Genomic DNA, 15404 nt, shown 5'->3' with positions numbered 1-15404 from the left:
GTCTGTAGAACAGCCAAAACAAATGTTCCAACTGCTCATCAACAGCTCCTTGAATTCACATACACCAGGACAAAAAGGCATCATTACCTGCCATAAAAACCAGTGTGTAGGAGGCGTGGTCAGGAGAAAAACGTCATAATTTAAGTGCATTTAACTTACATTTATTAACACATTCAAATACACCCACATATTAGTAGAATATACTCATATTTTATAAGTAAAGCAACCAAACTTAAATATTTTAAGTATATTGTAGTTATAATTTTAAGTTAATATAAAATCTGGGCTAAGAGTGTATTTTGTTGACTTCTCCACTTCTTTTAAAACAACTTAGATTCCTGGATATGAAAGAGGGAACATTCATTAGTCAGTCTAGACTGTAATAGTCTTCCACAACTGCTTCTGATGATCTGTCTAATGACTTATCCAAAACATGAACCAGTCAAGATTGCAGGACAATTTCTGCTCTATACACACAACCACTGACAGTTTATGGATCTTATTACATTTTATTTAAGTTTAAACTGTTTTGTCAGTGGTGATTATACAATTTTGTTCAAAAGTCTGTGGTTGGTAAGATTTAATTATTATTATTTTTTAATTTTTTTATGTTTCAAGTCTCTTATGCTCCTCAAAGCTGCATTTATTCAATCAAAATACGGTAAAAACAGTAATATTATGAAATATTATTACAATTTAAAATAACTGTTTTCTATTTACTATATTTTAAAAATATAGTAAATAAAATTCCTGTGATGCAAAGCTGAATTTTCAGCATCATTACTCCAGTCTTCAGTGTCACATGATCCTTCAGAAATCATTCTAATATGCTGATTTGCTGCTCAATAAACATTTATGATTATTATCAATGTTGAAATCAGTTGCTTAATGTTTTTGATACTTTTTTTCAGGATTCTTTGATAAATAGAAAGTTTAAAATAGCATTTATTTGAAATAGCCATCTTTTGTAACATTATAAATGTCTTGATCAATTTAATGCATCCTTGCTGAATGTAAATAATAGTTAAACATATATATTATATTAGATAGATAGACAGATATACAGTACAGTCCAAAAGTTGGGAACCACTATGATGTTTAATGTTTTTAAAAGAAGTTTCGTCTGCTCACCAAGGCTAAATTTATTTAATTAAAAATACAGTAAAAACAGTAATATTGTGAAATATTATTACAATTTAAAATAACTGTTTTTTATTTGAATATATTTCACAAAGTAATTTATTCCTGTGATGCAAAGCTGAATTTTCAGCATCATTACTCCAGTCTTCAGTGTCACATGATCCTTCAGAAATCATTCTAATATGCTGATCTGCTGCTCAAGAAACATTTAATGTGTACAATTGTACAAAATATTTGTGTACAATATTTTTTTTTCAGGATTATTTGATGAATAGAAAGTTCAAAAGAACAGTGTTTCTCTGAAATCTAATCTTTTGTAACATTATAAATGTCTTTACTGCCACTTTTGATTGATTTAATGCATCCTTGCTGAATAAAAGTATTAATTTCTTTCATTTCTTTTCAAAAAAATAAAAATTCTTACTGACCCCAAACTTTTGAACGGTAGTGTATAATGCTACAGAAGCTTTGTATTTCAGATAAATGCTGTTCTTCTGAACTTTCTATTCAAGGAATCCTGAAAAAAAAAGTACTTAAAAAAAAAAAAAAAAAAAATCATAGTGGTTCCAAACTTTTGGACTGTACTATCTATCTATCTATCTATCTATCTATCTATCTATCTATCTATCTATCTATCTATCTATCTATCTATCTATCTATCTATCTATCTATCTATCTATCTATCTATCTATCTATCTATCTATCTATCTATCTATCTATCTATCTATCTATCTATCGACCTACCTACCAAATATATATATATGTTTAACTATTATTTACATTCAGCAAGGATGCATGAAATTGATCAAGACATTTATAATGTTACAAAAGATGGCCATTTCAAATAAATGCTATTTTAAACTTTCTATTTAATCAAAGAATCCTGAAAAAAGTATCAAAAACATTAAGCAGCACAATTGTTTTCAACATTGATAATAATCTTAAATGTTTATTGAGCAGCAAATCAACATATTAGAATGATTTCTGAAGGATCATGTGACACTGAAGACTGGAGTAACGATGCTGAAAATTCAGCTTTGCATCACAAGAATAAATTGCTTTGTGAAATATATTTAAATAGTACACAGTTATTTTAAATTGTAATAATATTTCACAATATTACTGTTTTTTACTGTATTTTTAATTAAATAAATGTAGCCTTGGTGAGCAGACGAAACTTCTTTTAAAAATCATTAAAAATCTTAGTGGTTCCAAACTTTTGGACTGTACTGTAGATATACATACATTTTTTTTGCTTGACTGTAAACAATATAATTTTTTTTTTTAAGAGAAATGTTTATAAAAAGGTACCAAACACAAATTAATTTAAAAAAAGTTTATTTTTGCAAGGCATATAAAAGTAATTGAAGCAATATAAAACATAGAACAGAATAATTTAGAGATGTAATATTAAGCACTGTGGCCATCACTGAAAGAGAACAGCATTTAAGCACAGACAAGCACATTTAAAAACAGTGGCACGCTAACAGCTTTTTACAAGCAGATTATTTTCCCTTGCCCCAGCTTAGACATTACTAAAGTGGCATGTACAATAAAAAAACCATTAAATCTGTTTTTGCAATACACATCACTAGCAATGTGAAGCTAATTTCAGTATCTCACATGTAAAGGCCGAAAGTGATATTAAATCATCTGCTCAGCCTTTGGATGTTGAAAGAGGACACTCTTGTATTTCAGCCTCATCTATTGAAGCTTTTGGACAATGAACTGTCATGGTGCAGGCCCGTATTCCTCCGAGAGGCTCCAGGACATTGAAAACCTTCTCCCACTCATCCTTCTCAGGGTCATAACACTGCACGATATCCACCATACACCTGCTGTTCCAGGAGTAACCACCCACCACGTATATGCGCTCCTTAAAGACGGCCACCCCCACATCGCTCTGACCCCTGGGCATCGGAGCCACCACTGTCCACTGGTCAGTTGCGGGGCTGTAGAACTCACAGCTTAGCACATCATCGTAGTCATTAGTCCCACGGAAGTGGTTTCCACCCATGACGTAGAGGCGGTCGCCCACGGTGCACATGCAGTGAAGACCACGAAGCTCCATCATGTCTGCTCGTCTGTTCCACACGTCTCTATCGGGGTCATAACACAGCAGCTCTTTCTGGAAAGCATCTCTTGTTATCCCACCTGATGTTATAAAAGATGAATGGAACTTAATTAACTTAGTTTTAGCTGTTATTGAGGGACGAATGGATATTCATTTTACATTTTAGAACAAGTTCATTTATTGTGCAGAAACACAGATTTAGCAGAAAGGATGTGGTTACGAGGCTGAAGTATAGGACCCTTAACCTCAAGTCTTAGACTTGAGGTTACTTGCACAAAACTCACAAAAAAGTCCACCAAAAATGTCCAACAGTGCGTACATGACAAGATAAGTCTAAAAAATTCATGGAATTTCATGCCAGGTCCAGCGTCATTTCAACTACAACTCAAATGATGTTCTGTGTTTAACAGCATTTTGTGGTGGAAATTGGTGTTTTTCACAAATCACATGTTTATTTCAGCCGAAGCTTGATTTTTACTGATACTTTTTTATCTTTGGTAAACAAGAACTTTTGAAAAACTTGGTGTGATGGAAATTACAAAATTCTGTAAAGTGCCTCTGTATTATTATTATATTTATCTTCCTATACCTCAAATTCTTTTTTTTTCTCTTTAATGTACTTCTTTTTGATTATGTTTCAGGGCTTTGTTTCACTTGTGCTCCTAATAAAAAAATTTAGGAGCAGAGTCACAAATTTAGGAGCACTTTCTGATCAATAACAGGCATTAACTTCCCCATTACAGGGTGGTGTTTGCCCCATTTTTACCATTATAAGAGCAATTTTTTCTAATCTTATTAAATGTATGCATCATATTTCGTCAATTTCTTAAATAAAAATAGAAAATTTGCTTTTAAATGTTAAACAATACATTCAGTTAGAACCCAATCAGATTGTTACCAATCAAAAAAATCATCAAAAATCCATCTTTGCACGGCAGAAGTGGCACAGAAGCTCCATCTGAAGTGGTATTACTTAGTCACATTTACATAGACTGCCTAATGCAGCTCATTGGTAAATAATGTTGTACGAATGTTTTTAAATGTATTTTTTTTTAATTTAGAAATATGTAAAAAATTTTACTTTAAAAGTTTGATATTTTAAGTAAAAACAGTCTATGTAAAGTGTAAATATGAAAATAAATGTACTGCCAGTAGATGGCGGTAAATCTTAACGTGCGAGTCATTCATTCAGTCTTCAAAACGCAGATTCAATCAAAATCACCGTTGCTTGGAAATGCGCAGTAGTTCTGGTGTGGCTTTGTTTGTAACTATTTTCAAACAAAAACAGTCAGTATTGTGGCTAATGTTAAGTCACTTAATATCAACTTGTTTAATGGACTTCAATAAGATCACATTTGCAATCATGCCAATACTCGGAGAAACAGTATTACTTACATATATTAGGCTTGCTGCGCTCGACGGTGTTATCTGTGTTCAGCTGCAACACCGTTATATCACTTGCCCAAGGTGACCACAGCACCGCCCCCCACCCGTAGTTTTGAATTTTATAGTATTAAAAATAATTTAATTTAGTTAGAGAACAGAAACTACAGTTTAAAACCGAACGCGTCTGCTCAGTTCAGCGCGAGCCGTACGAGAGTTGCAGCACAGATCAGCAGCACGAGTCAGATTTCACCTCACTTCGCCCTTTTCGCCTGACTTTTCTGAATGACAAGACAATGGATGAAGATTTGGTTGCAAAGCGAAATGTAAAAGCCCAATGCGAGCGAAATGGTCGCAGTGTAGAGCCCTGTGTTTGAATACTAATGTTTGTGATTCTTCAAGCTGGAACTTTCTCATGGTTTCACAAGAGGCCTGCCATGCCCTTTTTAGATTGTGGTCTAACCTCAGATGAGTGACCCAATTCAGCTTGATGCTGCTCTGTTTCCTAGTTATTTGTTTCATGTTGCTTTTGATTCTTGTTCAAGAAACATTGCCATTAGATGAAGGTTGCAAAGTTGCTAAGAGACCTACAAACAGCATTTTCTTTCTTTCTTTAAAAAAAAAAGAAAAAGTGTAATAAAAGAATTCTTGTGCGGTGCATTCATTAGACTCATGCAGAGGACTGTGGTGGATTAAGGCCACATGCTTTGTGAGCCAGATTTAATTAGTTTACAAAATCTCCCCTCATTATGTAGGACAGATGTTACCACATTAATCCACAACTACATATGATACAGTTGTCCTTTTCACATTGATCTCACATTTTTGAGTGGATACTCACCTGACACATACATCAGATCTCCATGTACTGTGCCAGCGTGTCCATAATGAGGTTCATTCATCGGTGCAACAAAAGTCCACTCATTCTTGTTCAAGTTGTAGCACTCCACCGAATCTAAACGACAGACAGTTTTCTGTTTTTCCACAGTATTTTAAGGCAGTACAGAACATTTTGTACAGTGTAATTGCTAAAACATGTCCTTACCAATCTCCCCTGTGGCATTTCTCCCTCCAACAGCATAGAGCTTCCCCTTCAGAGCGCTCAGATGGAAGAACGTCCTCTTCTCATTCAGAGAGGCCACCTGCAACCAGCGGTCAAAGCGAGGATCATACCTGTATGCGCTGTCAACAGCTGTCTTACCCTTGGTGTCGTAAGTGCTCTGACCTCCGACAATGTAAAGAAACCCCCCGAGAAGAGCCACTCCGTGCTGGTAGCGTGGCACCTCCATAGGCTGGAGGGCTCTCCAAGTGCCTCCATCTTCCTCATCGTACAGCTTGAGCTCTTTGCTGACCACGAGTTGCTGCCTCATCACACCACCCAGAACCACCAGATGAGTGCAGTCGGATCGAATCCGGGTCCGTTCCGTCTGCAGTTTCGGCTGTAGGAAGGGAAGCATCTGATAGTTGCTGGCCTCCAGGAGGAGGTTGACGCAGGCCGTGTCCGATCGCATGAACAGCTCCACTTCCTCCTTTCCCCCACTTGTTGCTCCTTCCTCCATCTGGTCCTCCTGAGAGATCTGGAGGAGCTCAGCAGGGGTCATCAGAGGGAAGCGGACATGGCGCATCAGGGAGTAAGCAGCAGAACGACGCTCTATGGGTTTGTGGGACAGCCAGGCACGGGCAATGCGGTACAGCTCCATCTCAGTGAAACCCCTCAGAGAGTTGCTGGAGAGGGCGTACGTCATGCTCGCCTCGGACAACTGCAGCAGGCGGCCGCTCTGCATCAACGCAGAGAAGTTCTCACACACAAACATGTGGACGTGTCTTTGGACGTCTTCCAGAAGAAGATCTCTGGCAATGCGCTCCACTTCCACGCAGTTTTCTATTGTGATCTGCCATGTAAAAACGTGGCTTATTTGAGAACAGATGAATAATTAATGGAAAGTAAAAATGAACACCATTTCTTAAGTGTTTGTACCTCACTGCTAAGTAGCTGGTTGCAGAAGCTGAGAACGGGAAGCACCTGGAGGAAGCTCGCTGCCTCTAGTGTGTCCTGAAGGGTGCCGAGACTCAGGCTCAGACGAGATGTATAGATGAACTCGATGATGTTCTTCAGGCCGATTGTGCTCACCCCATGGAGCTTAATCTCCTTCAGCTCCTGCTCTCTCATGCCTCCTGCCACACCAAAAGTGAGAGGGAAATGATTTGATCAGTGAGGATGAGTGAGAAGTAGAATGCAAAGAGCAACTGCTTTTCCTTGGTAGCCTAATTTTAAACTACAATGCAAAAAATAGACACATTTGAACAAAATACTATCAATAGTAACATTTTGGTGGATACTAGATTAGTTACACTTACACAGGGAATTCTGTGAATGTCTTTTTACTGTAAATCACAAGATTATTAGTTTTTTTTTACATCCCAAAATGGTACATTTAGCAATATATTACTGTAAAATTACATAATGTTAAATCTATTGCAGCTTTTCCCCCCATGTTTAGTAAGGGAACTTACTGTTAATCAATTAACAGTTTTTTTTACTGTAGCACTTTTCAGTATTTTACAGTTAAAATTAAATTTTTTACAGTGTAATAATTATTTTGATATTATGGCTGAGAACCAATAAATGATGTTAAAATATATACTATTTTTGTCTAAATAAATTAAAAATAAATATTATGAATTTAGGGATCAAGGCATTATAATGTACAGCATGAAAAGTGAGTATAAATATATTTAATAAAAACAAAGACTATAGAATAACACAGTGTCACTCGTATTGTTTTGAATGGTAGAAAGTGTAACGCGGAATATGGCGGAATAAGTCCCGCCTTCTAAATAGACTAGTAAAATTATCGCGTCACTGCAGCGGCCGTTAGAAGCACCGGTTTCTATAGAAACAGTCAGACGCGCGCCTCCGAAATGAGGCACAAGAGACGCGCATTTAGGTCTGTGCATGCGCATTAGCTTGATCCAGCATAAAAATACAGGTTTGTTTGTCATGATTCGAGCGTTCGAAAAAAAAAAAAAAATTATGAGACAGTTGTTGTCAGATTTCATTGGTGATTTCAAATATGAAATTTAATCGAAAGCTTGGCAAACAGCTTTGAAGCTGCCCGAGAGGCGTTTCAAAGATGGCCGCCGAGTGAAATGACTCGTCTTAAAGGGACTTTGCTAAAAATTACTTTAAGTGACTGGCTAAATAGAGCCAGATTGTGGGTTTACATGACAGCGATGTACTAAACATGGAAAAGTTTTTTCATCGCGTTATTCGCGTTTTCCGTATTTAGTTGAAAACGCTGTTTTGTAAACGGCCCCTTAGCCAGAATCATACAAACTGATAAACAGCGGGTACATTAAACAACATATAGAAACCTGTAATAAGCTTTGAAAAGAGAAAATTGTCCTCCTGGATTTGGTGAGTACCTGTGAACATGGCTTTGAAGTAGTCACTGGCTGAAGCCATGATGACCCTGTGAACATGGAAAGTTTCACTGCTGTCACCAGGTACCAGAGTCACATCGCAAAGCGTCTCATCACCACGAAAATGATCCAACCCCTGGGACACAACAAAATCTGCCATTAATATATATTATTTACAATGAAATGCTCCACTCTTTTTAAGTACACACTTTATTCCTCTGTTATAGGCAGTCAGCTATGCTAGTCACAGCCTGGTTTCATATTTTCTAGTCTTGTGTTTTACCTTGAGAATGGCAGCGCCATGCTCCGTGCTGTTGAACACTTGTATTTGTGGCCTCGGAGGGGCACTGGGCTTTTGAACCACTGGAGGTTTTGGGGGGATTACAACTGGTTTTGGTGCATGTTCTGGAGGTTTTGGAGTAGTCTCAGCCGGTCTTGGAGGAGCCACCGTTGGGGGCTTGTCTGTTTGAGGAGGGGGTCGTGGCGGCTCCCTCTGTGATCTGCTTCCTATTCGTGAAAGTCTGCGATGCAATTTTCCTTCCTCCCCACTGTTTCTGAAATAAAAACATTTTTAAAAACTTCTGCAGTCAGAGGGCACGCAAAGGTGTGCTATTGTGAGGCCATAAGACCCATATTCCACATTTCCTCTTATTTTATAATAATTTTAATACTTATTAATATAAATATGTAGTTGACCATTTTTATCCAATTTATACAGTTCTCTAACCAACTGCATTATTTTATGTACTTTATTTGAACCCTTTTCTGATTTCTATATTAAGGGAGACACGGCCTCAACAAGAAAGCATGTCTTCTTAAAAAAAAACTACTAATCTACTAAATAAACTAAACAGAAGCTCTGAGATCTATCTTTAGGGATTCAACATAACAATAAAGAACTGATGTATGAAAGTATAAAGTTAATATGAAACTATAACATGAATCCACCTGCCATTTCAACTAAGGCCTATCTTAAGACAATCAGAACTTACCCCATGCTTTTTGTGTCTGCTTATCTGCTGTCCACAAAGTGATTTCTGGTAGAAAAATGAGAACAAATGATTGAGTGTTTCACCAGATCTGCAAGGACAATATTTGGATCAAAGTAACAAAGTTTCAACAAACAAAAAGTTCAGAAAGGGGAAGTTAACGCTACCATCTAAGTGCAACGAACACAAAAAAGATGCCGATTAGACAGACAGGGCCTCATCTCTATGTGTGTGTAAAATGAGGGAGTTTCTGTAGTTAGGATCACAAAGATAATTGGCAGATAAGCTTAAGCTAAATACTTACTTCTAAGGAACAGTACTACTTACTCATCCTCTTCAAAGCACTGACACACAAATATAAAGTTCATAAGAGGGGGGAAAATTCAGGAAAGATGGACTACATAAAATAAAAGGAGCTTACCGAGACGTGGTGCTTTCTCTGGGGGTTTCAAAAGTGTCTTCTCATTATAACACAAAGCATCACGCTGTGATCACACTCAGTCGACACAACTGGGTATGCAGAGTCTGTTTACCACAACCTCATTGACTTCCTGTGTCACTTCTCTCTCTCTTTCTCTCTTAGACACACACACACCCTTACATGTTATTTCAAAACGTTCTCTCTTCCTCCTTTTGACATGTTGCTTATAATAGGCTTCAGTTCAAGCCTTAGCTCTTCCTTCTGCTGCATCTGCACTGTGATGTTGTGTTTGATACTCATGAGGTGAACCCATACCCGGTGTGAAATGAGGAAGCCCGACAGCAGATTTGCATTTCTTTTATGTTCTGCATTAACAGTTTATTTACTGTAGTGACTTTAAAAATGCCAAACAAAAAAGCTTCATGTTTAAGGCCAAGGAAAGAACCAATTACCAATTAAATTAGAGAAAAATTGCCCTTTAAAAAGCCATACAGCTATTAAATTAGTTTTTTTTTTTGGTGTGAAAAAATCTAGTTAACCTCATACAAAAAGTATAGGAAGACAGCAGAAAGCGTAGAGTATTTATTGGCAGATAAATATTATGACTGAAAATTTTGAATTAACACACACCATTATTACGTTCAAGAATCTCATATTGTTTAGTTTTGCCACACTGGATATTTTAACTAAATATTTACTCAATGCTCAAAATCCTTTCAATTCTGATGATAGTCTCACTTCAATTCTGATTATAGTCAACTTTTCCCATTGCACATTAGTTTGTTACCAGCTACAGAAGACATCTTCAAAACCACCATCATAAAGATAACTTTGTGGAGCATGCAGAGTGCATAAAAACTAATTTGCCAGACTATTATCTTCTGTAGAGCTGCTTTATGGTTGAAACAGAAGTTGTAATTATAAAAGAAATTATTAAATCCTGATCCGGATGCTGTTTTTTTTTTTTTTTTTTTTTTTTAATCTGTATTTTTAAAAGCGCTATATAAATAAATGAGACTATTACTGAGTTTATATTCATCAGGTAATAAAATAATTCACTCTCAGGACTCTCAGTCAAAATAGTGTGGAATTTATGTTGTGCCGTTCATAATAAACAAAAACTGTATTAAAACCATCCAGACACAGTGAACATTTGTAAAAATGTCATTCTTGTGACTTAAAGCAACAGTTGTTTCCTAAATACATTTAGTATTAGTAGTGGATAAAGTGGACCTTTGCAGTGCTCTGCTCTCAGTGTTAAAAAAGAAATTACTAGAGTCCTTTTTGCTGTTCAAAGTCTGGAGAACTGAATGAGGTTCCTGTTGATCTCAGCAACATTTCTGCAACCTAGAAGAATAAGAGGCGATTTGATGTGAAGAGAATATTCAGACAGCAAAAAGTGACCTATTTTTTGTTATGTGACAAGCGGCACGCTGCATTTTACATAGTAGACTGACCTGACAGCGCCATGGATAAACGAAACTCATCATGTAGTATCTGTAAGACCTCTTTCACTCCTTCATCCCCCTGTTCAAAACATACCTTATACGAACATCTTATTTGCAAACAAATACCACGTGAGTATCCAACTATTTGTAACTCTAGAACAGGCTTAAAGGGTTAGTTCACCCAAAAATTAAAATTCTGTCATTAATTACTCACCCTCAAGTCGTTCTACACCCTTCGTTCATCTTCGGAACACAAATTAAGATATTTTTGATGAAATCCGATGGCTCAGTGAGGCCTTCATAGACAGCAATGGTACTTCCTCTCTCAAGATGCATAAAGGTACTAAAAACATATTTAAATCAGTTCATGTGAGTTCAGTGGTTCTATCTTAATATTATAAAATGACAAGAATATTTTTGGTGCACCAAAAAAACAAAATAACTTTTTAACAAGAACTAGTGATGTCCAATTTCAAAACACTGCTTCGGAGTATTACGAATCTTTTTTGTCAAATCAGTGATTCGAATCACATATCAAACCGTCAAACTGCTGAAATCATGTGACTTTGGTGCTCTGAACAACTGATTCGATTCGTAAAGATCCGAAAGTTCATGAAGCAGTATTTTGAAATAGGCCATCACTAGATGCACAAAAAAATATTCTCGTCACTTTATAATATTAAGATAGAGCCACTGTACTCACATGAACTGATTTAAATATGTTTTTAGTACCTTTATGGATCTTGAGAGAGGAAGTAGCATTGCTGTCAATGCAGGCCTCTCTGAGCCATCGGATTTCATCAAAAATATCTAAAAATTGTGTTCCGAAATGAACAAAGGTCTTACCGGTGTAGAACGAAATGAGGGTGAGTAATAAATGACATTATTTTCATTTTTGGGTGAACTAACCCTTTAAAAAGACTGACGCAAATTTTCAAGCATCAGAAACCATTAAAAAAAACAAAAAAACACGCAGTTACCTTGTAAGCAAGACCCCAGATTGCTGGTCTGCCAATAAACACACATCTGGCTCCCAAGGCTATGGCCTTCAGCACGTCACTGCCTGTGCGGATCCCTCCGTCCATGTAGACCTCGATCCGGCCTTGCACCGTGTCCACTATCTCAGGCAGACAATCTATCTGTGTTACATGTAAGGTCAAGATTTGAGTTTCTGTATGGTGGGAGACATATTTAAACTACAGATACATTGTTAAAGTCCCTTACTGACGCGGGACCTCCATCCAGTTGTCGTCCCCCATGATTAGACACAATTATTCCCTGGACGCCATGCTCAACTGCCAGCTCTGCATCCTCTTTAGTAAGAATGCCCTTGATGATTATAGGCAGCCGTGTTAGAGACTGGAGCCAGCTCACATCCTTCCAGCTGATTGATGGGTCCAGGGTATTAGCTGGGGTCCCGTACACCTCCTGGGATGTTGGCGGATCCTGTACAGAGAGCCAGAGGGATTCATACAAACAGACAGTGCATAACAAGACATGCTCAAACACATAGCGCTCCTTCAGGCAGCGCAAATTTGAATCCAGCTCACAATATTTCCTTCTCACCATTATTTCGTTGCCTTTCTCTATTGCAGTCAACCCCCCACCCAAAAGTGATGATCTTCTTGGAGGGACAGGCAGCGGTATATTTGCATTTATAAAGAACTGGTTATTTTGTGTAAGAAAACTTTTAAGCATAATTTTCAAAATGTAACAATTAGCTCACTGCACTAAAGCCAAAATGAAAATATTACATTAAAATTTATTTGTAAAGTGCTTTTAACATTAAATATTATTATAAAGCATGTTTAATATGTTAGATTATATATATTATATGTTATATATATTATTAAAATTATTACTTAAATGTTATACTGTACATTTTAGAATAAATAAAACATATTAACTTTGACAGCCCTACAAATATATATTTTCCATAATCGTTTTCTTCGTCAATTTTTTGTGAACCCCTGGCCCAAGTTTGAAAACCATTGCTCTACTGTATTATAAATTTAAAAAGTGTGAAAAACAATTATTGAGTTAAACATATTTCATAAATATCTTAAAATTGACAGCCCTAAAAAATACAATTTCCTCAAAAGAAAATAAGCCCAAGTTTGAAAACTCTTGCTCTACTGCATTATAAAAGAAATGTCCAAAAATATAAATAAACAAATAAATAAATAGTTGCCTTACCTGAAACATTCCCTCAAAGTTCTTGACCTTCAGGTGAGGTGGGAGCTTAAATTGGTTGCGTATGTCATTGCGGCGTTTGCCAGTGTAGGGCACGTCCACTGTAAACACCAGAGCTTTGTAGCCAAGTGCCTCCACTCTGCGTATAATCTGCTCTGAGAGCTTACGGTCCTGGTACAAGTACAGCTGGAACCAGCGGTACCCATTAGGTGCTGCTGCTGCGATCTCTTCCACCGAACATGTGGCGTATGTGCTGGCTATGTAACAGGTGTTGACTGCCTCAGTGGCTGGGAATTGAAAAAGAGCAGAGTGGAGTGATAAAATGGAAAAAGTAGCTTCAGTTTAGTTTCCATTTAGTGGTTAAAGTGTTGTGTAGTTCAACTAAACCACTTCATCACATTCAGTCCTCCTCTCACCTTTAGCAGTGGCTATTTCTCCCTCATGCCATGCAAGGCAGTGAAAGGCTGTGGGTGCAATTCCCACAGGGAAACTTATTTCCGTTCCCAGTACAGTGGTCCGAGTGTCATTGATCGACACATCACGTAAGATCCGTGGCCTGAAGCGGATCCTGATATTTTCATATTATGTGGGATTAGTGAGATTAATTACAAGTATTGCATTAAGCATAAAGTGGAGCATAAAGTTGCCTAATAGAGTATAATGCACATTTAAATGCAGCATGGTACCGTTTATAAGCCTGCAGGTTGTCATCTCTGGTGGTACATTCATCAGCTCCGGCTTCATAATAGTCCCATGTAGTCTTTGGAAGGTGCTTCTTGGCATATTCTTCAAAATCATTCAGGCAGACCATAGTCATTTCTGCACAGACACCTTCCTCACTAAAAAACACAAACATTGTCATGACATCGCACACACAACTGATATAATATCAGTATTAATATCACATAATCACTGTATATAAATACAACAATGTATAAAGAGAAGTATGAACGTCAATATTAGTTTACCATTAAGATAATTTACTTTTGCAAGGTCAATGAATATGAAATATAGATAAATCAACCAAAATATTTCCATATTTTTCAAGGCCGATTTTACACTAGTAAATGATGAAAAATAAAAATTTGCTGCATAAACAGATTATTACAGTATTACAGATTAGTACTCAAAACCCTTGAACAAATGACCTGCATTTAAACAAAGAATCAGAATATTTATGTTTATGCATCTTTTTTTTTCAACTTCAGGTTGAATATTACAATTTAATAGTATCATATGTAACAACTCTACTTTGAAAACACAAACAATAGGTCTGTTTTACCTTTTCTGAAGGTTTAGACAAATTTAGGTCACAGCACAGTGGACTGCTTCGTTGCTTTTAGCCAACTACCTTTGGCAGTCAAAACACTGATTAACATTAAAGACTGAACCAGGAGGATGGAAACACAAGTGGGTTGGGAACAACTTTTGAACTCTAGCTATGAGCCAGAACTTAGCTTTTACGAGACATTCCCTTGTATTCCCTTTATGATTACATAGTGAACTGGAATGTACGTTCATACTAATATTTGTTAGAAACATCACTGTATCAATTTGTCAATAAACTTTTTTTTTTTTTAATGCACAACCACCACTAGAAGTTAATAATTAAGGCAGGACACCAGATCTGTTCTTGTAGTCATCAGAAACTCCTGACCTATGGACTCAACCCAGTACTGCTTTTAAAGGACTGAAGCAACTCAATGTTTACTCATCCATCAGTACCCGTAACTCTGAATGAACCCGAAACAACCATTTGCTACAAATACTGGAATGAATTACTTGTCTGGTCAAAAGCATTGTAAATCTAACCCAAGTCACTGGCTTATACAGACTTATATGAAAGCAGCCTGTGTGCAATGCAGTTTTGCTATAACCTAACAAATGGGGCCTGACCCCTGGTGTTTATTGTGTTTGCAGTGGCTGGAAATGTGCTGACCATAGAATAAACTCAGATGCATGAGCACAAGTGAAGCCTGCCTCACAGTTCTCTATATGTGACGCAACCACCTGCTCTGTCTAACTAGGGAGATAGCATAGTCTGTTTGAGGACCTGTCAAATAGTCAAATAAAATTCAGAAAGACGGCCAAAACTGATATATTTCTCTATTTATCTAGCTATCTATTATCTAGCTTTGTTGCAGAACTGTAGAATGCAAGTGGATTCAATCATTTAATCATATTTGTGTAACATTATTCCTTCAGATATACAAGGCATCTCATGAGTTTGTTTTTTTCAACCTTTTTGGATATGTAGGAAATATACACATTCAAAAGTATTGGGTCAATAAGATTATCGTTTTCATTTTTTTTTTATACTTTTAGAATTTTAT

The 15404-nt window shown here is 36.7% G+C and overlaps 2 protein-coding genes across 5 annotated transcripts; both read right to left on the bottom strand.

The window, feature by feature from the left end:
- Positions 1-2488: 2488 nt before the first annotated feature.
- On the bottom strand, positions 2489-9705 carry si:rp71-68n21.9 (kelch-like protein 9). 3 transcript variants are annotated; one of them, XM_067410191.1, is made up of 8 exons: positions 9431-9705; positions 9013-9057; positions 8304-8574; positions 8025-8156; positions 6576-6782; positions 5643-6489; positions 5439-5552; positions 2489-3294 (listed from the first exon to the last, which is right to left on the bottom strand). In XM_067410191.1, the coding sequence occupies exons 2-8, from the start codon at positions 9015-9017 to the stop codon at positions 2798-2800; spliced, it is 2073 nt and encodes a 690-aa protein (XP_067266292.1). In that variant the 5' UTR covers positions 9018-9057; positions 9431-9705; the 3' UTR covers positions 2489-2797. The 3 variants fall into 3 exon arrangements, with proteins under 3 accessions (XP_067266292.1, XP_067266293.1, XP_067266294.1); XM_067410192.1 differs by having other exon boundaries at positions 8304-8568; XM_067410193.1 differs by having other exon boundaries at positions 6576-6772; positions 8024-8156; positions 9431-9704.
- Positions 9706-9870: 165 nt separating this feature from the next.
- On the bottom strand, positions 9871-14513 carry hao2 (hydroxyacid oxidase 2 (long chain)). 2 transcript variants are annotated; one of them, XM_067409918.1, is made up of 8 exons: positions 14354-14513; positions 13758-13910; positions 13488-13639; positions 13075-13358; positions 12103-12306; positions 11859-12017; positions 10888-10957; positions 9871-10777 (listed from the first exon to the last, which is right to left on the bottom strand). In XM_067409918.1, exons 2-8 carry the CDS (start codon positions 13886-13888, stop codon positions 10722-10724), a joined length of 1056 nt encoding a protein of 351 aa, XP_067266019.1. In that variant the 5' UTR covers positions 13889-13910; positions 14354-14513; the 3' UTR covers positions 9871-10721. The 2 variants fall into 2 exon arrangements, with proteins under 2 accessions (XP_067266019.1, XP_067266018.1); XM_067409917.1 differs by having other exon boundaries at positions 9874-10777; positions 12103-12324.
- Positions 14514-15404: the final 891 nt, after the last annotated feature.

This window comes from Chanodichthys erythropterus, chromosome 14, assembly GCF_024489055.1.
Source record: "Chanodichthys erythropterus isolate Z2021 chromosome 14, ASM2448905v1, whole genome shotgun sequence".
In the NCBI taxonomy this organism is placed as follows: domain Eukaryota; kingdom Metazoa; phylum Chordata; class Actinopteri; order Cypriniformes; family Xenocyprididae; genus Chanodichthys; species Chanodichthys erythropterus.
Note: the sequence above shows the minus strand (reverse complement) of the source record. Positions and strands in the feature narration are given on the sequence as shown.